The 26,826-nt window shown below is 43.2% G+C and overlaps 1 protein-coding gene across 1 annotated transcript; it reads right to left on the reverse strand.

The window, feature by feature from the left end:
* Positions 1–1,406: 1,406 nt before the first annotated feature.
* AADAT (aminoadipate aminotransferase) lies at positions 1,407–20,967 on the reverse strand. The gene is given in 14 exon segments (XM_060278705.1): positions 1,407–2,500; positions 3,104–3,205; positions 3,340–3,446; positions 4,384–4,448; positions 5,568–5,629; positions 6,698–6,794; positions 7,130–7,212; positions 8,092–8,157; positions 11,472–11,707; positions 18,378–18,456; positions 18,924–19,056; positions 19,527–19,695; positions 20,363–20,468; positions 20,809–20,967. Coding segments are annotated over 13 exon segments (1,308 nt in total). The 5' UTR covers positions 20,430–20,468; positions 20,809–20,967; the 3' UTR covers positions 1,407–2,458.
* Positions 20,968–26,826: the final 5,859 nt, after the last annotated feature.

Here is a 26,826-nt window from a genome sequence, read left to right on the forward strand (position 1 = left end):
CTATTAAACATTAAAAGCCTCCCTAAACAGGGCTGCCTTCAGATGTCTTCTAAAAATCTGGTAGCTGTTTTTCTCTTTGACATCCGATGGGAGGGCGTTCCACAGGGCGGGTGCCACCACTGAGAAGGCCCTCTGCCTGGTTCCCTGCTACTTGGCTTCTTGCAATGACAAGTACTGAGGTACTGGGCCTCAGTGTCCAGGCAGAATGATGGGGGTGGAGACGCTCCTTCAGGTATACTGGACCGAGGAATCAAATGAATATTTTTAAGGGCTCTAAGGATTCTAAGGGCTCGTAATTGCTCTAAGGATTCTTTCCTGAGAACTTTGCAGATCAGTTGAGATCAGAGGGGCCCCAAGGTTGCAATTTAAACCATGATCAGTTAATTATTGTTCTTATATTTCTTACTCACCCTCCACCATAAGGTCCCAGGGCAGGTTATAGCAATGAAAAATACAGTATTAAAATCAGTTAAAACAGTCAGAGATTGTTTAAGGACTTCGATATTAGGAAATAATTTTAGGACCTTACTGGTTGCCTGTTCCACCTTCAGTCTAACAAGCGTAAAGTTTACTTTCCAATTGCAGATTTCAGGAAAGCAAACTTGGCAGCTATGTTTCGTGTGCATGCACACTTCTTCAGATACACTAGAAACAGAAGTGTCAGACCCTTATATATACACAGAGGGTGGTGGGGGTGGGTGGGAGGGAATGGGTGATGGACTGATGGGAGTGGTAAACCTGAGATAGCTGTTAACGACTGCTGATTACTGCAATTAGTCCTGGGGGGAAAAAGCAAGGGCTGAGACGCTAAAGAAAGCTTGATCATGCATAATGAGATAAGAATCCGATATCTCTATTCATCCCAGGTGGCTCCATGGTTTTAAGCTTGGTAATGAGTTCCAATTCAGAAACTTCTCTTTCCAGTCTGTTCCTGAAATTTCTCTGTAATAAAACAGCTGCTTTGAGATCTTGTATAGAATGTCCTGGGAGATTGAAGTGTTCTCCTACTGGTTTCTCTGTCTTATGGTTCCTGATGTCAGATTTATGTCCATTTATCCTTTGGCGTAGGGTTTGGCCTGTTTGTCCAATATAGAGAGCTGAAGGGCACTGTTGGACACATGATCAAGCTTTCTTTAGCGCCTCAGCCCTTGCTCCCCCCCCCCAGGACTAATTGCAGTAATCAGCAGTCGTTAACAGCCATCTCAGGTTTACCACTCCCATCAGCCCATCACCCATTCCCACCCACCCCCACCACCCTCTGTATATAAGTCTGACACTTCTGTTTCTAGTGTATCTGAAGAAGTGTGCATGCACACGAAAGCTCATACCAAAATAAAAACTTAGTTGGTCTTTAAGGTGCTATTGAAGGAATTTTTTTTATAATTTATAGTGTAATCCTTTACATGTTTACTCATAAGTAAGTCCTTGGCCCAACTTACTTTTGCCATTCCCATTTGGATTCCAGGGATTCAATGCCAAGAGTTCAATCTGCTTGCTTTCCTCAAGATAGATATCGGGTTTGCCATTCTGTATGGAGAGTGCAGCTATTTATTTGGAAATGGGTACAGTATTTGATCAGTTGAATGTAAATTCTGGGCTGATGCCATGAAATGGTGGCTGCAGTCACGCTTCTTAGCAGCTCCTGCTACTTCTCTCCTTATTACTCTCAGACTCTTTTGTTTGTCAGTGGATTGAGAGATGGAGAAGAAACAGGGCACCTCTACTGAAGTTTTGGGCTATTGTGGTTTAAAGGTAATTTCTCATTAAAATTTGGAGAAAACATGTTGATACACAAAATGGGGCATTATTTTATAAACTATTTCAATCTAGCAAAATGGACAAGACTCATTGAGGGCAACACTTCTGCAACGCTTAATTTAGATCTTCCTGAATAACCAGCATTCCAAGATGTCAATAAAGAGCCCCTAGCAGCAGACGGGGTGCTGTAGGTGCGCTGCTCCCCTGTCCTGTCTGTCTGAGTCACTGCAGCACAATGGGATTAAGAGAGGGAGGTTTGCGTGACAGTGGCCAGGTTGGCATGGTGAATTGGCTCCACTGGAAAATTTACACTGCACCAACCTTGCCATTGCACACCTCCCGCTCTCATGCTGCAGCGACTCCATTGGATGGAGATCAGGTGAGCACCTTATTATCTGCTGTGGACAGCCTGAAAACAGCAGCACCCCCATGAGGGGAAAGGTGTGCATTTTATGTCATAGCATACTCTGCAGACCACAGGTAGCCAATGGGATGCCCGCCAGATGTTGCCCTACAACTCCCATCAACCAATGGGCTATTGGTGACTGGAGCTGATGGGAGTTATAGTCGAACAACATCTGAAGGTCCCCCACAAAGGCTCTCCCTGCTGTGGACAGTTGGGAAACCCCAATGTGTTTGAAAAGGCCGGAGTTTCTACCGTAGATTCTTTAGCTTATCTAGGACTTTCCGTTTGGTAAAATCATAAGGCTTCTTTGATGAGCTCAGCCAACCTCTGAAAACCCTGCAATAATAAATAAGAATGATAACTGGTTAGGACTGGAGCCATTCAAGTGTGGGTTCAGGGTCTGCCACACAAGTCTCAACAAAGCCCTATTGATCCTTTCTCCTCTGCCTATTTTGGCTCATAAGCACACGTGCATTCCACATGGGCATTCCAAGGAATGGGAAGATGTGCACTTTCCATACTTCCTCCCTCCAGACCCCATGTCTATCTCTCATGGTCCAGAGCTAGACACAGGAGGTGTATACAGACCTTCTGTGGCATGAGTTTGATTGGATAGGGACCTTACTGCTTTATTTCTAAATTAGCTGATTTGGCAACATTCCTACACCAAACAGGAATGCTTTGAGCTCCTTCCTTTGAAGGTCAAACCCTTGGGCACTGTTCCCAAATGTCAGCTCCCAACCCTTCCTCTCTCTGAAGGGCCAAGTCTCCACAGAACTCAGGGGAGTGTGTGGACTTCAGAGGGCTCTCTGGGTGATGCAGGGCCCCAGGCGTGCACCTGTGAGTCTGGCCCTAGTGACAATGATGATAGGCAGCTGAATGATAGCAAATATGACCAAAGCATTGACAAGCTGGCAGGCACAGCAAGACTGCACTCACCTGATCAATCTGGCTCGGAGAAGACAGCGAGAAGGAAGCTCTGACGTAAGAGCTGGGATCGGAGCTGTTAATGTTAAACGCTCTTCCAGGAACCAGCAGCACCTAAAGACAAATCCTTCGCGTTCAGTTCATAAGCTCATTCTGCCTCTTCCAATATCAGACACTGTTAAAACGATGATTGCCTCCCTCTCTCCCAACATTATTTTAGGCCTAGGATAGTGTAGATTTTTTCATACTTGTTTCTCCAAAGCTTTCTTCATGATCAGCTCTTGTGTATCAGAAACTCCCTTGATTTTCATCCATAGAAACATTCCCGCTGCAGGTGAATGCCAGTCTGCTAGGCCTTAAGAGAGAGAGAGAGAGAGAAACACTCAGGGAAAGGAAACGTGTAAGAACATAACTTTCATGCAATAACGTAACTTTTCTTCTTTAACAAGTTTGGGTTTCTTTTATGTTCTGTGATGATTTAACCTTAAGACTTATGAGCTGCTCTCAAGCCATCTGCTGAGCACATATTCTCATATACTTCTCTGAAGAAATGAGGGAAATTATAGACTTCTTCCCTATATTACCTTCCTTCTGGCAATACACCTCTATCACATATAGGAAGGGTGAGGGAGTTTTTTTTTCCTGCCTGAGGGCCACATTCCCTTCTGGGCAATCTGGTAAGGGCCACATGATACTAAGGATGGGATATGAGGCAAAAAGTGGACAGGGCAATGGATATACAGGTGAAACTCGGAAAATTAGAATATCGTCAAATAGTGTGTTTATTTCAGTAATGCAACTTAAAAGGTGAACCCAATATATGAGATAGATGCATGACATGCAAAGCAAGATATGTCAAGCCTTTATTTTTTGTAATTGTAATTATTTGTCGTTAGGCGGGTCAATTATAAATGGAATGTAATTAATGAAATGTAATAGCGATGTTTCAAGTTTGGGGATGCCTGATGTAAGTAATGGGCCCCACCTGCTAGCCTGCTCCCTAAAATATCACTGGTTTGCTCATTTCTCTATCAATTACTTTAATAAAATACGTATTTTGTTATGTGCAAATGGCTTTAGATACCTATTAGGTCCATAAATTACCATATAACATATATTCAACACAAAAAACAGCGACAATTTGTTGTTGACAAAGGACAGCTGGACATATAAAGGGCCCCATTACCTTCAGTAGCTTAGGGGCTCCTCAAACCTAAATCCGGCCCTGAATGGTGCACATACAGGAACAATACAACTGATTTATAGTTCAAATATTACTCTTGTCTTCAAACCTTTTAGCCACTTATCTGCTGCCACAAGCATCACATCCCGCTGCTTCTTGTAAAAGTCCACTACACTGGAATACAAACATCATTGGGGAAAAGCCATTTCAACAAGAGAACTTTTGCATCATGAAAACTCTGATGGCAAAAACGAAGAGTACGAATTTATGAATGAAACAGAAATCTGTTACAAACCAAGGGCTGGAGTGTACACAAAATGGCGACTGCAATGTGGAAGCTGGTAAATAGCGTATAGGTACGCATCACTGTTATGAATGTTTAATGTTCATAGCATTAAGTATGCAAATATTGGCGCCATGTAATACTGTGCTCACACTCCGCCTCCCCCGGTAGGTCTCTACATACTTGCTTCTCACTATAGTATGCTATTAACAAGTGTGTGTGTCTGTACTGGGGCAAGGTGAGACTCTTCCAATGGTACTATTAATTGGCCAGTTGTAAAATAATACATGTTTTATGTTTCCATGGCAGTTCTATGTTATTTAAGTATTTTTATCTCCCTCTTCAGCTAAAAAGGCTCCCATGGCAACCTAAGTAAGATCAATAAAGACAGTAACAAAAAAGGCAACCTTGCCTACAAATAAACTTGCAATTTAGAAAGACATGACTTAAAAGGAAGGGGAAAAATAGAACGCAGAAGTTGGAGGACACTGTCAGTTCCTGGAGTTACAAAGCTCTTGACCTGGCCAGCTCTAATGGTAATTCATGGATAGATAGAAAGGAAAAGCCAAATGAAGCTGGTCTTGCAACACAGCTACTGGAGTCTATGCTCTTCAATGCACAAAATAAAAAAGTAGGACCAATGAAGTAATTATTTGCATGCGCTAGACACTGCACACAAATTTCTCTGTGAGGCAAATTGGTTGACACAAGCTGTCTTAACATCCCTAGCCTTCTTGGCAGTTCCACTCTTCCTTAAGTTTATAATTAGCCAGTCACGGAGTGGCTTATTTCTTGCCCTCATTCCAAAGGTCATGATGGACAATGTACAGCCCTGCTTGGTATATATATAAAAAATGCAGCAGTTATGTCTGATAATGTTAGAAGCAGAAGCCTGATTCTAATCCTGTTTCCTTGAAAGTCTTAAGCATGGAGCCTTGGGCTACTGGAAAATAGCCCAATGTGAAAACAAAATGACAACAACATAGTAATGTAAAATATACACACATTACCCATCTACGTGGTCCAGGAAACCTTTTTGCCCCCATTGTTGAAGAAGCTGGGCTATCATAAGCTATGGAAGTAAAGCTTAGAGTCAATATCTTATCAGACAGAGACTAATAAACAAGCTAGAATGCCTAGGTATTAGAAAACCTGCATGCCGTGCAGTGAAATCCTTTGCCTGTTTACTCAGAAGTAAGTCCAGTGGGCCTTACTGTCAGGGAAGTTACATAAGATTACACCCAAAATTCCCTTTAACCCCTTTAATTTATTATTTAGTTATTTATTGCTTCACATTTATAGCTCGCCCTTCTTTCCCAAGTGGAGCTCAGGGAGGCTCACACCAATAAAACTACATAACTCCCAACAACATTATATTACAGAGATTAAAGCCAGCCTGGTGAGCCTGTAAGCCTGATACAGCTATTGTTATCTCTCTCCAAGGTTTTTGATCTCTATAAATCCGTATGCCCAGTTCTTAAGGTGTTCCACAACTAAAGAATAACCCTGTCAAAGTGATTAGGCCCAGTGTTGCTGTATACTATAAGTTTTAAGCGATGTTCATTGCCCAGAAGCAGAGACTGCATGTACCGCTCCCTCGTGTGTTGCCATTTCCCTTTCCACCGTTCTCAATTATGTTGCTAACTCAAAGGAATAGAAATTGAATCGGCAAGGGGCTAGTTGCAAAAAGCTCTAGTTCCCATAACATTCTGTGCTGTTAATTAACACCACAGATTCCAAACGCTTAAAAAGGTCTTTTTAAATTAAATTCAACACTCTTAATTCATAATTACTTTTAATAATCAATTTAAATCAGTGCTAATATAGGACAATTACACTTATTTATGTACACACACGCATGTGCAAACTTTGTGAAAATTATGCTGAAATGACAAAAAAGGTGGAAAATTTTACATAATGGTTTTCACATTGGGTGGTATCCAATTTGTGCAATGCAAATGTTCTGTCAGCGTAAGGATTTCTGCTTGCACAATTGCACAATGGAATAGACCCCCCTCTCCCCCCGGTGCACCCCACAAATCTGCACCCCAGGAGCTGCCCCAACCCTCATGTTGTTACAATGAAGCTTTCCATAGCAAACCTAGTTGAATATACTTTTAGGAACCTTGTTGGTTCTTACCTGTGTGAAAGTACTGGTGTGCATTGTGGAAACCTGAATATGCAGAATAACTCTGTCGATGAGAGGCTTGGGACCAGTTAGAAACCCTATCCTTAGTCTATTAAAAAAAACAATTAATTCGAATTGTAACATTTCATCATTTAAATATATAATTACAATTCAATGCAGTTGTGTTGGAATACCTTCTTTTGCTCCTGACATTTATTGTGACTTTCAATACATAGAAGAGAATTATGAGAGAGGAAGTAGAAGGAAAATAAGACAATACTACAGAAACTGGTTAAGAATCTAGGAGTTAAAGCACCTTTTATGGCTATACTAATAGTTTAACGTTCTTTCTACAGTGTGTGGCTGGAAAACCCAAGCTCAGAACCCACATCATTGCATTTCCATTTTGGGGCATATGGTGCAGAAAGCAAAAACCGATATTACCCAGATGAGAGGATCTTAGAGAAAGAGTCCGTCCTGATAACTCGACCATCAATATCCATGGAAAGAAATGTTGGAGCCCAAGGCTTGTTGTGGAAAGAACACAAAGGTTAGTTAGTAAAAGTTAGCACAAGAATTGCAGTGCTTTATAAGCAGAGGTGTATAATACATTGTGGAAGTTACAGGTAGGTAGCCGTGTTGGTCTGACGTAGTCAAAAAACAAAATAAAAAAATTCATTCCAGCAGCACCTTAAAGACCAACTAAGTTTTTTATTTTGGTATGAGCTTTCGTGTGCATGTATCTGAAGATCTGAAGATGTATCATGTGTGCAGGTATCTGAAGAAGTGTGCATGCACTCAAAAGCTCATACCAAAATAAAAAACTTAGTTGGTCTTTAAGGTGCTGCTGGAAAGAATTTTTTTTATTTTGTTTCAACATTGTGGAAGGTTAGTTCTACTAAAAGTAGGCCCATTGAAATGAATAGATCAGGCATCCCCAAACTTCGGCCCTCTAGATGTTTTGGACTACAATTCCCATCATTCCTGACCACTGGTCCTGTTAGCTAGGGATCATGGGAGTTGTAAGCCAAAACATCTGGAGGGCCACAATTTGGGAATGCCTGGAATAGATCATTACTAGCTTAAGTTTATTCATTTCAATGATTCTACTCCAAGAAGAACTTAGTTGGCTCCAACTCTTAAAAGGATATAAACAGTTTTTTAACCTATTTATGCAGCAACATGGACATGCCCCTGGAGTCAAAGCCCCACATTCTTTCTCATGCCTTCAGTGCCAGAAAGCAGCTTGTTTGCAAATGCCATGATGAGAACATAACTTTCCGCTTAGTGGGAAAAGAATAGGTAAAAATCATTTCAAAATACAATCAGTAATGTGGTATCAGCGGGATGCTAGTTAGAAGAGATAGCAAAGTCTATGCTAGCGCACAACAGAATTGAAAACTCACCTTATCAAACTGAAGGAAGTAATATGGATCATCTTCTATTATGAGGAAATCATATTGTCTTGCAAGCTGAAAGGGGGGAAAGCAACCCACTGACACATAGATGCATTAAAATATTTAATCAAATCAGAAACATTCTGTTGCCCAAATGGTTCCCCTTTGAGCCATTACACCATCACACAAAGTAGTCTTCAGGTGTGCCAGGTGAATCCAAACTTAGTTTCAAATGGAATTGTGAATAAGCAGTGGAGATTTTTGCCCTGATCCTAAGATCTGTGTGAATTCTCACATGCACCCGCATCTCTTGAAAATGCTGGGATTCTAATTCATTCCAATGAAGACAGGGCATGCAAAAGCATGTGGATGCAGGTTAGCACTCTCCATGGAAGCTAATTAAGAAAATCGGTCTGGGTAGCAGCAATCCATATACACTTTCAGACTTGAGTGGTTGGAAGCCAGGAGGATCAGAGTGCAGTATGCCATACTCTAATTGAGTGTGTTTAATGCTTTAATGAATTTAAATTGCTTTAATGAATTTAAAGCAATGACAAACCTAGACAGCATCTTAAAAAGCAGAGACATCACTTTGCCGACAAAGGTCCGTATAGTTAAAGCTATGGTTTTTCCAGTAGTGATGTATGGAAGTGAGAGCTGGACCATAAAGAAGGCTGATCGTCGAAGAATTGATGCTTTTGAATTATGGTGCTGGAGGAGACTCTTGAGAGTCCCATGGACTGCTAGAAGATCAAACCTATCCATTCTTAAGGAAATCAGCCCTGAGTGCTCCCTGGAAGGACAGATCGTGAAGCTGAGGCTCCAATACTTTGGCCACCTCATGAGAAGAGAAGAATCCTTGGAAAAGACCCTGATGTTGGGAAAGATTGAGGGCACTAGGAGAGGGGACGACAGAGGACAAGATGGTTGGACAGTGTTCTCGAAGCTACGAACATGAGTTTGACCAAACTGCGGGAGGCAGTGCAAGACAGGAGTGCCTGGCGTGCTATGGTCCATGGGGTCACGAAGAGTCGGACACGACTAAACGACTAAACAACAACAAATGCTTTAATCACAGATTTTAAAAGTATATCTGTTAATTGGGCAAGTCATTAGCCACATGCAACAGATGTCTTCTAAAAATTATATTTGCTTGAGTAGATAAACATGGAACTTAAAAGAGGGAAAGAAAACTCTTTACATTCCAACCACATTGGCTCCACAGAACATGCATTTCATATATTTCTGTCCCGTATTTGAGGATGATCCATCACAAGGCAATTTACAATAAACATGTTAAAACCAAAAACAACTGAACAACTGTATATATATACAAACAGATTAAAAGCATATATGGGGGGGCAGCAATAAGATCAATACAACTATTGGGAAGATAAAAGTTTTTAGGGACTGTTTAAAGGCAACAAGAGAGGGAACCAAGCACAGCTATTGGGAGAGGGAACTCCACAAGTGTGGAGCCACTGCTGAAAGGGCCCTGCCCCTTGCACCTGCCAACGTGGTTAACATGGCAGGCCAGAGAACAGTGTTTCTCAGAAATCAACGTTCTCTCAGAAATCACATTAAACAAGTCTTGGAGAGTTCATTCCGGGTCTGATTTCCACATACCGTGTTTCTCCTATTTTAAGACACGTCTTATATTTATTTTACTCAAGAAAATACCGCATATGGCTTATTTTCAAGGGGTGTCTTAAAATACACTGGGGGAAGACTGGGGGAAGAAGGTGAAAGGCTGTAGCAGGTAAACAGGGCTGGTGAAGAAATCTCAGCCTTTTACCAGGGGCTTTAAACCACTCCAAGAAGTGATCGGGTGGGTTTCCTCCCTGCCCTGCTTGAACAAACGTCCCCTCCCTGCTCTGTTGCCTCGCTCACCCGGGCTCCGGTGTCTGATTAAATGAGAAGGAAGTGTGGGAGTGAAGCTCTCCCTTTAAGAGGCAGCCTGCAAAGGCAATTTCAACAAATCGTCATTGCAGGCTGCCTCTTAAAGGGAGAGCTTCGCAGCCTCCACTCCCAAACTTCCTTCTTGTTTAATCAGACATCGGAGTGCAGGCGGGGGGGCAGGGAGGAAAAGAGGATCGCTGAAAAGGGGTGGGGGAGGTTCGCGGAGGTGAGAAAGCGAGCGAGGCAACAGAGCAGGGAGCGGAAATTACAATGGCAATTTCAACATTGCAGGATGGCATTCCACAGCTCTTGCTCTTCCCCTCTTGTTCACATCGGCAGACTGGGGATGCCGCCGCAGCCAAACACCCATTAAAATTGGAGAGGGAGGAGGGGGAACCTTGAGAATCTGGGACCTTTCTCCCACCCCCTGACCAGCAAGGGAGGGCTTGTTTTCTCCTTCTCTCTCTCTCTCTCTCTCTCTCTCTCTCTCTCTCTCTCTCTCTCTCTCTCTCTCTCTCTCTCTCTCTCTCACACACACACACACACACACACATTCACTCACTCACTCACTCACTCACTCACTCACTCTGCCGTCTGCCTCTCCAAACCAACTCTTCAACCCAGAAATCAAGGGGACGGAGGAAGCCAGCGAGAACCTCGGACTCGCTGCTGCTGGCTCCTGGAGGCAGCCTGCCGGGTCGGCGCGCAGCAGCGCCACGCAGAGCTCCCCAAGCCTCCTGGAGCGAGCAGCAGCAACAGGGCAGGAGGCTTGGGGCGCTCCACACAGCGCTGCTGGGCACCAACCCGGCAGGCCGCCTCCTCCTCCTGCCGCGGCCGTCGTGCTTGGTCCCGCTGGCTGGCTGGGGCGCTTGGCGGTCTCGCCCCGCGCAGCTCATGGGTATGGCTTATTTTTGGGGTATGTCTTAATTTTTTTTGCCTCTAGAAAATCGTGCCCTGGCTTATTTTATAGGCACGTCTTAAAATGGGAGAAACACGGTAGATGGATCTTGGCAGCAGCAGCAGCAGCAGCAGTGGTGGTGGTCGGCAGTGCTTACCTGACATCACATCACGGCTGCTGCTGTGGCTTACTGAGAGGAAGGGGGTAAGACAGTAAGAAGATTGGCTTGGTGCAAATGCCCTGGTGGAACCAATGATATGACATTCCTACCACTGCATATTCACTGTACTGACCTCTCTGCTGCCCCCCCAATGCCAGTGATGGGAGATCAATTAAGTGTCCCCATCCCACCAATCACTACAGATGAGCAGCGTTTTGTATCTCTGTGCAAAGAATGTACCAAGATGCACTGACTTCTCCCAAAAGTCCCTGTAATATAGAGGTCTGTTCTCCACTATGTTCTTTATTACAGTCAATGTTTTGCTAATACCCGAGACATAATATCCGGCAGGTTCGCGTGATGTGAAACCACCTCCCCCCACTTTTATTTTTGCCAGAGCAGTGACATTAAATGTGCATTTAATGAATATACCTGATAGATATCTTTTTTGCGGTCTGTCGTCAGTGAGGCTCCAGTAGGATTGCCACCGTTAGGAATTGTGTAGAGAAATTTGGGGAGGCTCCTGTTAGGTTTCTTGGCATCTTCTGGACTCCACCTGGAAAGAACTTCTTTCAGGGCTTTTGGAATAATGCCATGTTGGTCACTAGGAACATTGACAATGAGCGCTGCAACCCCAGTCGTTCACAAGAACTTAACTGAGAGGGGTCCTTTACCTTTTTATTTACCTATAAATTGGGCATTGGGAACATGTGACCATCCATATGCTGTAGGACTCCGACACCCATCAGCCACAGCCATCATGGTCAATGACCAGCAATTTCTCAAGGGCCACAGGTTTCCCATCCCTGCTGCCAATCAACAAATGATCTTTACATTGCCTAATTCCCATATCCCACTGGCTGTCATGTAAGGGAAGCCTATCTTTAAGAAATCACATGGAACAGACCATAAAATATAGAATGGTATCTTGTGAAGTAGTTTCACTAGAGCAAGGAGTTTTGGCTGCACAATGGGAATTCCGCTGCCACTCTTCTTCCCTGTGCAGCCTCTAAATCTGCTCTGGGGGTTCCTTCAAACTTCTGGCGCAGATTTGTGGAGGGCACAGAGAGTGAGCACGGAGGGGAGGAAAAAGGGAAGTTCTCTTGCAAAAGCAGAAATCCTTTGTAGCACTTTGTGGTTTTGTGGAGCTTGAAAACTTGTTGACCTGTTCATGAGCAGACGTTGGTCCAAACCTTAATCTTTAGCTTACCTTTTATAATCATTCATCCATTAAAATAATAATCAGTGTATATGGCAATATACTTCTTAAGCCCCTTCATGGATCAATGCCTTGTCGTGGCGAAAGGGCTTGAATAACTCAGAGAAGCTATGAGCTATGCCATGCAGGGCCACCCAAGATGGACAGGTCATAGTGGAGAGTTTTGACTAAACGTGATCCACCTGGAGAAGGAACTGGCAAGCCACCCCAGTATCCCTGCCAAGAAAACTCCATGGACAAAGACAACAGGCATATAAAAGTTATGATGCTGGAAGATGAGCCCCTCAGGTCGGAAGGCGTCCAACATGCTACTGAGCAAGAGCGGAGGACAAGTACAAGTAGATTCAGAGCTGATGAAGCGGCTGGGCCAAAGCCGAAAGGACGCTCAGTTGCGGATATGCCTGGAAGCGAAAGGAAAGTCCGATGATGTAAAGAAAAATATTGCATAGGAACCTGGAATGTAAGAACCATGGATGGAGGTAAGCTGGATGTGGTCAAAAATGAGATGACAAGAATAAATATCGACATCCTGGGCATCAGTGAACTAAAATGGAAGGGAATGGGCGAATTCAGTTCGGATGACTATCATATCTACTACTGTGGGCAAGAATCCCGTAGAAGAAATGGAGTGGCCCTCATAGTCAACAAAAGAGTGGCAAAAGCTGTAATGGGATGCAATCTCAAAAATGACAGAATGATCTCGATACGAATCCAAGGCAGACCTTTTAACATCACAGTAATCCAAGTTTATGCACCAACTACCGGTGCTGAAGAAAGTGAAATTGACCAATTCTATGAAGACCTACAACACCTTCTAGAAATGACACCAAAGAAGGATGTTCTTCTCATTACAGGGGATTGGAATGCTAAAGTAGGGAATCAAGAGATAAAAGGAACAACTGGCAAGTTTGGCCTTGGAGTTCAAAATGAAGCAGGGCAAAGGCTAATAGAGTTCTGTCAAGAGAACAAGCTGGTCATCACAAACACTCTCTTCCAACAACACAAGAGACGACTCTACACATGGATATCACCAAATGGGCAGCATCGAAATCAGATTGATTATATTCTCTGCAGCCAAAGATGGAGAAGCTCTATACAGTCAGCAAAAACAAGACCTGGAGCTGACTGTAACTCAGATCATCAGCTTCTTATAGCAAAATTCCAGCTTAAACTGAAGAAAGTGGGAAAAACCACTGGGCCAGTAAGATACAATCTAAATCAAATCCCTTATGAATACACAGTGGAAGTGAGGAACAGGTTTAAGGATTTAGATTTGGTGGACAGAGTGCCTGAAGAACTATGGATGGAGGCTCGTAACATTATACAGGAGGCAGCAACGAAAACCATCCCAAGAAAAAGGAAATGCAAGAAAGCAAAATGGCTGTCCAACGAGGCCTTACAAATAGCGGAGGAGAGGAGGCAAGCAAAATGCAAGGGAGATAGGGAAAGATACAGGAAACTGAATGCAGAGTTCCAAAAAACAGCAAGGAGAGACAAGAGGGTCTTCTTAAATGAGCAATGCAAAGAAATAGAGGAAAACAATAGAATGGGGAAAACCAGAGATTTGTTCAAGAAAATTGGAGATATGAAAGGAACATTTCGTACAAAGATTACCATAATCAAGGACAAAAGTGGTAAGGACCTAACAGAAGCAGAAGACATCAAGAAGAGGTGGCAAGAATACACAGAGGAATTATACCAGAAAGATATGGAGGTCTCGTACACCCCAGGTAGTGTGGTTGCTGACCTTGAGCCAGACATCTTGGAGAGTGAAGTCAAATGGGCCTTAGAAAGCACTGCTAATAACAAGGCCAGTGGAAGTGATGGTATTCCAGCTGAACTATTTAAAATTTTAAAAGATGATGCTGTTAAGGTGCTACACCCAATATGCCAGCAAGTTTGGAAAACTCAGCAATGGCCAGAGGATTGGAGAAGATCAGTCTACATCCCAATTCCAAAGAAGGGCAGTGCCAAAGAATGCTCCAACTACCGCACAATTGCACTCATTTCACACGCTAGCAAGGTTATGCTTAAAATTCTACAAGGCAGGCTTAGGCAGTATGTGGACCGAGAACTCCCAGAAGTGCAAGCTGGATTTCGAAGGGGCAGAGGAACCAGAGACCAAATAGCAAACATGCGCTGGATTATGGAGAAAGCTAGAGAGTTCCAGAAAAACGTCTACTTCTGCTTCATTGACTATGCAAAAGCCTTTGACTGTGTCGACCACAGCAAACTATGGCAAGTTCTTAAAGAAATGGGAGTGCCTGATCACCTCATCTGTCTCCTGAGAAATCTCTACGTGGGACAAGAAGCTACAGTTAGAACTGGATATGGAACAACTGATTGGTTCAAAATTGGGAAAGGAGTACGACAAGGTTGTATATTGTCTCCCTGCTTATTTAACTTATATGCAGAATTCATCATGCGAAAGGCTGGACTAGATGAATCCCAAACCGGAATTAAGATTGCCGGAAGAAATATCAACAACCTCAGATATGCAGATGACACAACCTTGATGGCAGAAAGCGAGGAGGAATTAAAGAACCTTTTAATGAGGGTGAAAGAGGAGAGCACAAAATATGGTCTGAAGCTCAACATCAAAAAAACCAAGATCATGGCCACTGGTCCCATCACCTCCTGGCAAATAGAAGGGGAAGAAATGGAGGCAGTGAGAGATTTTACTTTCTTGGGCTCCTTGATCACTGCAGATGGTGACAGCAGTCACGAAATTAAAAGACGCCTGCTTCTTGGGAGAAAAGCAATGACAAACCTAGACAGCATCTTAAAAAGCAGAGACATCACCTTGCCAACAAAGGTCCGTATAGTTAAAGCTATGGTTTTCCCAGTAGTGATGTATGGAAGTGAGAGCTGGACCATGAAGAAGGCTGATCGCCGAAGAATTGATGCTTTTGAATTATGGTGCTGGAGGAGACTCTTGAGAGTCCCATGGACTGCTAGAAGATCAAACCTATCCATTCTTAAGGAAATCAGCCCTGAGTGCTCCCTGGAAGGACAGATCGTGAAGCTGAGGCTCCAATACTTTGGCCACCTCATGAGAAGAGAAGAATCCTTGGAAAAGACCCTGATGTTGGGAAAGAGTGAGGGCACTAGGAGAAGGGGACGACAGAGGACAAGATGGTTGGACAGTGTTCTCGAAGCTACGAACATGAGTTTGACCAAACTGCGGGAGGCAGTGCAAGACAGGAGTGCCTGGCGTGCTATGGTCCATGGGGTCACGAAGAGTCGGACACGACTAAACGACTAAACAACAAACAACAAACAACTTCTTAAGCAAAAAAGACACAGAGCATTTTGCACCCCCCACATCTGCTTCCCGTCTAAAATATTACTGTGGAATGGTGGGAACAGAAAATGCAGGGGCAACAAGAGACCAATGTGAGCAAATGTAGCTTGCTGAGATTTTGTTGCATACGGGGTGTAAACGATGAAGTAAGGGAATCACAGAAATTGTGTTTTGAGGAAGCAATTGGAGAGACATAGTGTATTCTAAGAGGGCATCCCAGGAATAAGGTGTTGTGAGCGAGAATAGACAGAGATCACCAAGAAACAGGAGATCTGCTCAGAACAGTTGAGAGTGCTATGCAGTGGTGAAAAGCATGTCTCACTGTTCAGTGAGGCTTACAGTTACTCCTAATAGATGTGCACAGAACCGCAGCCAAATGTGTTCATGTATCACGGGAAAGCTAATCTGCAAGCTTACTGGCCTTTCCGAGCAGTTTATCATATCCCGCTATACAACTGAGTTGTGGTCTGGTCGTACTCGATTTTGGAATGAGCCTTGTACCACCGATTTTTTTCTATGCCCAAGAATGCAAGCTTTTATAACTAAAAATAACAACATCATGAAACAAATGAGACAGGGGTGAGACATGGAAACAACATAGGGGTTGATTTACATGCCAGAGCAACCATATAAAAATCTCTATATAAACAAACAAAGCACACCGAGCTGTCCATGTGGAGAGGTTCACCTTTCAGGGTTTGTGAGTTTTATCACATCCCTTCTAACAATGGCAATGACATGGAGAGGAGAGGCAACTGTCACATGTAACCTGGCTTGCATGGCTGCGCCACACATTAAATGTTATAGATTGGCCCAGGGAACCTCAGGACCTCTAGGCATCTCTATCTGGCCTTCAGAACATTCCCTAGGCCACAGTTCGGGCCTGTCTGGAACATGACCTTGAATTTTAATGCTTCTTGCTTGTGTACAAACCTGTGTCCACATTACAAAGGTGAAATTTGCACGTTACTTCATTCACTTTTGCCTCTGGCCCTGCTCACCTCTGGCACCCATTATAGATGTATACTTAACACTTTGTAAATGTACAACTTAAGAATGCGATACACAAACGTAAGAGGCAGCTGAGACGCAGAGCTGGAGGCAGTTTCCTCTTAAGTGTACGTTTGGGAGCAAAGCCGGGTTTTCTCTCACATAATGTGAGGAGCAGCTCATAGTCTTATCTCTCATTCCCGATTGGGTGAAACTGCTGGAACCATAAATAACTTGCCTCAACGAGAGAAAGAAAGAATAATTGCTCCAAAATGCAAGGTATTCAGAAACAGACCTGAAATTTCCATAATGGTAATGGAGCAACGAGAGGAAAATACAAAGGTGTGGGCAGTTATAGCTGAGGTTTAAAATAAAGAGCCTGCAATTTCTCTTTCTGCACTAACTAGCCCTTCATTTATTAGGCCATAAATGAAATGCAGCTGCATTTAAGTTTTATACTGGGGCCCCCCGGAATGGATAATGAAAAAATATTGCCAACAACACACTAAGTCAAACCATAAATCATCCAGACACCACAATGATTTGCAGAATCTGGGAAGGCTGAACTGTTATATGTAATATTGACAGGAACAAGATTTATCCCAGCGTTTCTCTGCATCTATGGCTATTACACATTACTGTATTTCATCTAAATGCACGAGGCACGTACTTAAAACTACAGAGCCGCAAAGCCAGGTTTTGCACGTGCAAGCTCGCTGTCTAGTTATCGCCACACAGTCCCTCCCATGAACAGGAATGTGTGGAGGAACCAGATGTGATGCTAACAGCACAGGCCTGTGCACATCTACTCAGAAATAAGTCCCAGTGAGTTCAATGGGAAAGGTCTGTGTCCCAGTGGACACAAGCAGGAGGTCTGTGGTGAAACCCCTAGCATCTATGGCTAGGGCTGGGAATGTGCTCTGCCTGAATTCCCAGAAAACTGCTGACAGTCAGTGTAGACTGGATGGACCAATGGCATGATTCAGCATAACACAGCTTCTTATATTCCTATAGACAAGTGTATACAGGATTCCAGACCAAATGTGTCTCCAGTAACCATGCCAGGGTTTTTAAAAATAGTAATAGCAGCCAAAGAGTTGCTGCTGCACTTCTTTTGAAAATCCTTCCAGCAGCTGTTATTGGCCTTTGGAGGGAGTCACCCATTCATGCCAATGGGAGATTTTCTTTCAGGCATAATTGCGGCCACGGGGTGGCGGTGGCAGAATTTCGTACCTTCTCGGTGGGTTAAACCTCCCCTTGCCACACACTGCAGTCCTAATGGAATCCTAATGGAGCCCTGAGTGCTCACTGGAAGGACAGATCATGTGTTCTTTCAGTGAGTGCTCACTGGAAGGACAGATCATGAAGCTGAGGCTCCAACACTTTGGGCCACCTCATGAGAAGAGAAGATTCCCTGGAAAAGACCCTGAGGAGAAGGGGATGACAGAGGATGAGATGGTTGGACAGTGTTCTTGAAGCTACCAACATGAGTTTGACCAAACTGCGGGAGGCAGTGCAAGACAGGAGTGCCTGGCGTGCTATGGTCCATGGGGTCACGAAGAGTCGGACACGACTAAACGACTAAACAACAACAACAACAATATAATGTCTTAGTGTGTTTTAAGTGCATTATGCAAATGTGACACTACATGGTGCTAGTGAGTTAATGCCAAATTCAATATATTTTTAAAAACGTTTTTTCAAAAAGCATTTTCACAGTGTTTTTTAAAATATATGTGTAGATTCCACCCCACTTGTTTTTAAGTGAAGATCTGAACTATACCAGCACTTGCCACTGTCATAGGTTTCCAGAATGATGGAATACTCACAGCTGCCAGGGTCCCGGGATAGGTGGGCGCATCTAAAAGAACCGTGTCTCCAGGATTAATCAGCATTTCAAATATCTACATGTTTAAAATATATAACATATATTATTGCAAGACTTTCTGTGTACCATTAATACTTCTCTCTACTTCTACAGAAAGTGCCTTATGGTAGTAAAGAGTTAGCTATTTTGTAGACCAAAGTTGATTCTAAGATTGAAAAAAAAATTATGTGAAGTAGAGAACTGCTAATTGGGTGAATTATGGCTAAACTTGTGCCCCCCCTCAAAATATACATTCACCCTTTCAATAATGTCCTGTAGTAGAGAAAAAAAGTAGAGAGTAGTAGAGAGAAAAGAGCAGGAAAAAAACAACCACCTTGCGTAACACATTACAAATGTATGGATCCTAAGATATTATGTCAATTATAGTGTGTTTTATCTACCAGCCAGTAGATGAATCTTTCCAATGCAAGATAACAATGCACTGCATTGAGGAAAACAGGGAATAATTATCATAACCTTCAACATATATTGCTTTTGTCTTACTTTACTCAACCCTTCTTGACTGCCGGTGGTGACACACAACTCCATTTGCCCCTTTTCAGGCTGATACTCAACAGTTGGAGGGTTGTGAAGACTCTTCTGCAAATCCTTCAGCCAGGACAATAGCTCTGGAATGCTAAGCAAACATTTCTCTTTCAAATCGTTGCATCAATAAGCTCCTCATAATAATGTATTACGTGTCCCCTTTCAAGATTCTCATCCTTTATTGATCTAAGTTTAGATCTTGGTTGAAAATATTTTTGCCTTGAGCAATTGGGAGAGGGAGAACATGAATGGATGCAGGTGCCTGGCCAGAAATGTTAGCCACCACCGTCTTACAGCCTGATCTTATGGTGCTCCTTCAGATGCAAGGGGCACCCTATCCGAGGCCTACCCATAGAGTTGCCACTTTCATAAAAGCTTCCCTGTTCCCCTGCTACTAGTATAAATTTCCACCAGCAAAAGGGAAGGGGGTTCCTGTGGTGGTAATCTGTGCACTTGCACAAAGGAGCATGGGGCGCTGTGCTTCTCTGGCCAGCATTTATTTGCAACCCTCCTCTTGCTATTTCAAAAACGCTACTTGGGTCCACGAAATCTGTAAAATACCCCGCAGAGGCTGAATACTGGAGAGCTCTCTTCATCAAGTCTCCCCCAATTTCAACCGTTGTTCCATCTCCAATGGTAATGCTAGCAGTTTTGAAGGGGAAAGTATTGGGGTTTGGTGCCCCTCCAGCCAGAGAAATCAGCGACGGAGGAGACCTCTGCATCAATTCAGCTAAAGTAAAAGGAAAGCAAAAAGAGAAGAATGAAACTTAAGATCCCATTCCAGCAGATACTTCCTTTTAACCCACTCCTCCATTTAACCCCCTTCTCATTTTATTTATTTAGATTTCCTACATACTCCATCCCAAGCTGTCTGGGCAGGTAACAAAAATAAAGTGCAGAAAAAATGGAAAAACTGTATAACCAAGAAGCTCATTAAAATCTAAAAGAAACCTCTACAAACAGCTGCAGGGCCCCCAGGCTGGGAAAAGCTGGCTTAGAGCATTGTTTAGGCATATGGGTGCCTGTGTTGGCCCTTCTGTTATTGCTCTGCATACCTGTGGTGTCAAACCACATAGGCCAGGCATCCCCAAACTGCGGCCCTCCAGATGTTTTGGCCTACAACTCCCATGATCCCTAGCTAACAGGACCAGTGGTCAGGGAAGATGGGAATTGTAGTCCAAAACATCTGGAGGGCCGAAGTTTGGGGATGCCTGACATAGGCTGATAGTTTAGTGAGCTCATTTATATGCTGTCCACATAAAGTGGCAAGGAGGTCCTCCAACTCAGCTGGGCTGGGCTCTTGCTTTCTACACCTATAGGGCTACCTACTACAAAAGCATACTAACAACCTGAGGAAGATCAGAGGTTCTGGTTCAAGTGACAAAGTATGTACTTACTGAGAAGCCTTATCGGAGATGGTGTTCTTGCAGCACTGACTGCAGTAATGAATCGTGAGTAATTCATGCCTAAATCGTCAAGCACCGGACTTGGCCTCCAGATAAACTGGACAATGGTTAAAATAAAAAGCAGTAAAAAGAAAGAGTTTTTTTAAAATTATGCTATTTAAAAACATCGCTATAAACACTCTAAAAGAGCACTCACAAAATCTATGGCACTAGTTTTGCCAGCGGGACATTGATAAGTAATGCATTATTTCCTGTATAAGATGATCTGATTAGCTTTGCTTATTGAGGTTTGGCTGATAACGAAAGAAAAAGGGGGAAGCCATACAAGTAATAGATCTTTAGCTTAGTTCTGTTTATTCAGAATTCCTAAATATTCTCATGCCACTATGTGGCTCATACTGATAAGAGAAAGGGTAGCTGTCATAGCATAAACATACCAAAACACTCCAACTGAAGTAGATGTGTCTTAAAGGTGCTTGACGTGAGCTGGATCTTAAGTTCTTCCCACTTAAGTTCTTCCAGATCACGATGTCCTTCTGAATGAAAGAAAAACACTCGTACGTCCGCTCCCAATGCTCTCTCCGCACACTCTCACCAAACCCTTTGTGCTCAGCTGCATTGGAAACACATAAGAGTAAAGCAGTGTTAGATAAAATTAGCAAAAATCAGTTAACAATACTACACAAGGGAAAGGATGGTTTAAGAGTGGCTAATTTGTACATTCTTAAAAAGCAAGGGGTTTTGCTTTCCTTTCTCATGCTTGTTTACAATGTCCAAAGTTGAACCTACATGATGCATCTATGACTCTCCCATTTCCTGCCCCCAAACATCTGAAGCTACGGCTTCTCAAATCCCCTGAATTGCTGGTAAACAGATGGGCCTGTTTTCAATATCAAAGTTTCCTCCCGCACGAGGGATAAATAAGGTGGCATATTACTTGGTAGTATTGCACTGATTAGTATGATATTTTCTCCTCTTTCTATGGTTAATTCCTCAAAAGTCTAATCGGTTCTACAAACACCACCTCTCGGTCAGTGTCTTAAAGATGAGCCACACAACCCCCAAATTGGTTATCAGCACACAGAAAAGTCAAACTACACTTTAATTGGCTGTGCAACAGAGTCTTTGTCCAATTGCTTTTGTCTTGTGGTTAGATCATTTTTTCAACACGCGACTGATATTTTTGTCTGCTCGCTTCATCAAACACTGAGAATTGATCCGGGTGTAATTAAATGGAAGCTTTCCCACAAAGTCAGATGTAATTGGCTTTGAATTTGCTGCATGCTCAGATCTCTTACATGAACCAGATCTCAGTTAAGTCACAATTCAGCCCTGCTTTAAAGTAAGTAAATCAGAGTTTTATTATAATCAGTGAATTGAGAAGGTAGAGGACAGGTGATAGAAGCTGCATGTTCTGCTTCTTTCTATTTTATCCATCTGAAAGCAGTTGAGGAATAACTGTAACCTTCATTTCCCCCGTTACTTCTAGGCAGAAACAAAGATAAAACAGACTTAGAGGCATGACAACTGTGCAATCTTTACAAGAACCCGCCTTTGTTTCTTTAGCTGTATATATCCACACTGCAAGCAGTCATGGGATGCCACAGCACATCAGACTGGAAGAAAAGATCCTGTCTAGAGAAAGAACAGCAGAAAACAGTCTTTCAAAATGTTTTCAAACAGTGTTATGCCTGTCTACTCAGAAGTCTGTCCTACAAAGTTCAATGGGAGGAAGTCCCAGGTGTGCACAGCACTGCAGCCAAACTGATCCCCACCCCCCAATTTCCTGGCTCTTCAACACAACCTTCAACACAACCACATATTCTAGCAAAAGAAATACTTAACCTAATGTTTGAAGCTTCCCTATTGTAAAAATAAACCAGGATCCAGTTAGTTAAAATGTAACAATGAATCGGTCTGCATGCGCCGAGAGAATCAAAAGATTCAAAAGTGCTTGGATGCTGAGCAGTCTCTTTTATTCAATTCATAGAAAATACGTCTGTATGAGAAAACACAGTTATGTTCTACTATCTGCTTTACGAATTGCAAACAATTTTATGGAAGTAGTTCTTTATGCTCCATCTCCTTGCTGAACATTTTTCCTTTGTACATAAAAATTATTCTACGTATTTATGTTGGGGGGAGGCGGGAATTAAAATCCTCATTTCATTATTCACTGCAGCAGCAAATGATCTTCCACATAGCAACGATTTTTCTGCTGCAAAGAGAGTATCCCCACCTCCACCCACAATAATCCAAGATTTGTTACCATACAGAAGGACTGTATTACAGTATCTACTTTTGCACACTTTCTATTTAGTGTTGACAAATAGGTTTGTGTGGGAAGCTGGCATGAAAAAAAAAACTGTGTTCACACAGAACAAGCAAGAGAGAAAGGGAATGTACGGTATTCACAAGACTGATACTGACACTTGACAAAAACACTGTTCCAAGTAGCTGAGTACTGACAATCTACTGATCAGTTTGAAGGAATGGAGCTTCTTGTTTCATCTAGAGCAGGCATTCCCAAACTGCTGCCCTCCAGATGTTTTGGCTTACAACTCCCATGATCCCTAGCTAACAGGACCAGTGGTCGGGGAAGATGGGAATTGTAGTCCAAAACATCTGGAGGGCCAAAGTTTGGGGATGCCTGATCTAGAGGTTTAAACTCGGTGCATGTATAGTGAGGAAGTCCCTCCAAAGTATTCCTACAGTGCAGCTGTGGAACAGAAACTTTGGTAGTTTAGACCAGAGGTGTACCTAAGCTCCTTTGCAACCTTGGCAAGGAGCTAGCAGCGCCATCTGACTGGGGAGGGGGGGGGGTCCCACAGGGCTTCTGTGACGGAGCCAGAGTAGAGAGGCGCAATTTTAACATCCTTGGTGGGGGCCAACCTAACCAACCCCTAGGTACACCCCTGTTTTAGACTGCGATTCCTTGATCCCTGTAGTAGTGGATATGTGTGGAGAGACCAGGAATGCTTCTAGGCAGAGGCTTACTATTGGAAATGGGGTGTTAGCAATAGCTGCTTCATCTTCTTTTTTAAAGTCTTTTCCAGAAAAGGTAAATCTGGATTAAGTAAAGGAAAAATACAGGCTGCCATTTTTGTGTCAACATTATGTGGTGTCTGAAAAAGATGCGCCAGAATGAGGGGCACCACCCCACAATAAACACCTGTCTGGAAGGCTCTTAGAGCAGGATAAATACAGGTTATTGCCAGGCGTATGGGACTCCAATATTCCTATGTAGCCCGGCAGTGTGAAGAATGGTACCTGTTCGTCATACTGATGTTTGTTACTGGCTGCAGCATCCACACCTGTGATGGGCAAGCAGAGCTGATAGAAAGACTTCAGGAAGCCTCTGAAGGCTACTGAATTTATAAATAGGATTGTGGGGCACACAGGACTGCTTGGCTAAAAGTTTGGATTTTGAGGGCAGAAAACATCCCAACAGGACTCTGTTCCACCTTGCACTTTCTAGAGCCATGATTGCCCGGGGGGGGGGGGGGAATTTGATTTTTAAGGGGGGGAATTCGAGAACTTTTTGACCAAGTTAATGGCCTTCTAGGCTTCCTCCACGTGAACAGGAGTTCGCTTTCTGAATAAATAAGCATTATATGTCACGGGGGCAGGGCAGCAGGATTTTAGAGATGCTTAGGTGGGGGGCATGGCCAAAAAAAGGTTGGAAACCACTGTTCTAGAGTCTCTCGAAGAGGGCCTTTTGGTATTAGCTGCTATCTGATCCTTTTTAGCTGAAGAAGCATGCTCTGCTCTTAAGAAGGGACCTTCTCCAGACACCCCACGACCCTTGACTTGCCCCACTTTCCCATTCTAACCATTTCCCCTCCTCTGTGCCGACTCAGCGGCAGGGTCCCCTCCCGGAAAGGATGGTCCACGTGATTAAAAAGAGCGTCTCTGAATATGCGCAGAGCACACGCTGTCGCATTCCCACACGGGGTACACAGAAGCTTGAGGTTGAAACGCTAGCACTGGCTTGCTTCCCCGCGCTAGTTCAGCAGCAACAACGCCAACAGCCGCTGCTGCAAAACGGCCGGGGATCCAGCAAGTCTGGGATTTGCGTGACGCGGCAGGGGCGTCCGCTCGCCAACCTCGCTCTCCAATGTGCTGCTGCAGCTGCTGCTCCCCGCCAATGCTCGCCGCTGCTAACCGGCCCCTGGCGCGCCTGACGAAGGAGCCGCCGCGCCGCCGCCGCCGCCGCCGCCGGGGCCCGCCTCTCCGTCGCCAACTGCGGCCTGCAACGCCCTTGATACGAGCCGACCTTGATACGGGCGCGAAGAAGCGTCAACATATCATGCCCAACTCAAATAATGCGGGTGGGTGGGAAGGAAGCCGCTCCTCCCTTTGACTTCATTAAAACACACACACACTGTATACTTTCCAATTAAAATTTAACACCACGCTATTAAACACACCGCACATTAACAGCTGAGTTGGATGCGAACCAGGAAAAAGAAAGTTTTATTTTCGGCTGCTTAAAGCTCACTAGCAAGAGTCATTGTGCGCTGGCATGCTGTTGAACATGTGCAGAGTGCTACCTTTCACTGTTGCTGAAGCAGACCAGGGCTCAAAATAAAAGGTGTATGCTATTCATATGCTGTTGAACATGGGAACAGATGGTGTTATTTTTTTCTCACAGTATACACTTCAAAAGATGCTTGCAATGTGTTTTATTTAATTAAATTCCCTTATACATTAAAAAATACATTTACTCTTTAAAACAGATATCCAGTTAGTTGATCACTCTAAAACCTAAAGGGAAAGCTATTAAATGTTTCAACTTTTAGAATGAGTGGACCATGAAAGGTTAAAAATCTGGACGTTCCTACTATATGTATTTATGTGTGTTCACTTGAATTAAACATTTTCATCACCTCAGTTTTTGTTCCAATGTGATGGGGGGTGGGGTGGGGGGAGAAAAGAAAATTGCCAGTTTTCAAAGAGATTATGTGCCAAGATTTTACCGAAGGCAGTTTTTAGGATTTAATTTCAGTGCTGTGCCAGCAGGCTCTCAATCAAGTCCTGTGATACGAAAACAGTTTTCATTTCTGTACTTTTAAAAGGCATATAGTATGTGACCTAATTCTGCAGGAGATTTCAGGTTGTCTTCCTATGTTCTGTTTTTGCACTCTTGCTTAACCTTAATATAAGTACTGTAATGCAATGTTGCATCGTGTCTGATGGTCCATTTGTGGTCTAATTATTTGTTCCCTTTGACCACTAGATGTCGCCTATGCACCTTAGTTCAGAACTCTGTGGGGTTTTTGTGTGTGTGTGTGTAAAAAGACAAGTTCCAAGCAGAATTGTGTCAGCTTATTCCATTTGATAGTAATTGCTTCACTGCAGGCAGTTTGTGAAATGGGAAGGAATGAGTCCCGCCTGAGCTATTACCAGGCTGAATTTCATTGGAAGGGTTAACTCCATTCAGGAGCCATTAGCAGTTAGCGAAATAACTAAATACAGAGTATATAGAATGTGATATTGTTAGATTGCCTTCACAAATGTGTGCATATGTAAGGCTTGCTTTGGCATCAGCAAGGAGGTAAGAGAACAAGCGTTATAGCATTATAAAGTCAAGAGAGTCCTGGAGTCATGTGACTGCGGGTGCTACTAAGCATTTATTCAGTATCGGAGCCGTGCTAGGCAACGCTCAGCACCCAGCTGGTGTTCTTTAATAGGAGAAACATGTGTATGGTCATCTTTAGCTGTTCATTGGGCTCTCTTTTAGAGGTTCTGCTGGGCAGCACAGCATATGAGAGCCACCTGCGAAAAGCTGTTTTCGCCTTTCAAGGTTTGTGCAAGAGAGCACAGCAAGTGGTCCTGTGACTTGAAGGTCTAATGAGGCTATTTTTTAAAAAAAAAATTATATGCGTTGTGTTAAATTTCCATAGATTTTGTACATCATGGCCCATTTGTAATAATGAAAATACTTTTCCATGCTGAAATTCAGTAATCTGTGTCCTATTTCTTCAAGGAAACAATAAAGGGCTGCTATTTTATCTCAGGTCTGAGTGCGTACTAAACTTCCTTTAACCATTTTATCCATGACGAGGAGGGTTAATTAAATAAATAATCCCAGTACATTTTCATACACCTGGCACATAATATTTTTTGCAGCGCTGAAAGATAGTATGTTAATTTATAATCTTTTTTTTTTAAAAAAGCAATGATTTTCTTGATACTTCCCAGGAAGAGAAAAAAATATCTCTGGCATTTCCATTAACTACCTCCAGTTATTTTCTTGATAGATGTCTGCTACTTGTTTTCAAAATGCATAAATGCTTAGCCTTCATACATGCCTCATAGAACTGCCTGTTCAATTTCTGAGCTAGATTTTAAATAAAAATAAAAATAGAAATCCCAGGAACTGTGGTACCATCTGAGTGATTACAGTGTTTCTCCAAAAATAAGACACCGTCTTATATTTATTTTTCCTCAAA

Source organism: Zootoca vivipara, chromosome 9 (assembly GCF_963506605.1).
Source record: "Zootoca vivipara chromosome 9, rZooViv1.1, whole genome shotgun sequence".
Lineage (NCBI taxonomy): Eukaryota > Metazoa > Chordata > Lepidosauria > Squamata > Lacertidae > Zootoca > Zootoca vivipara.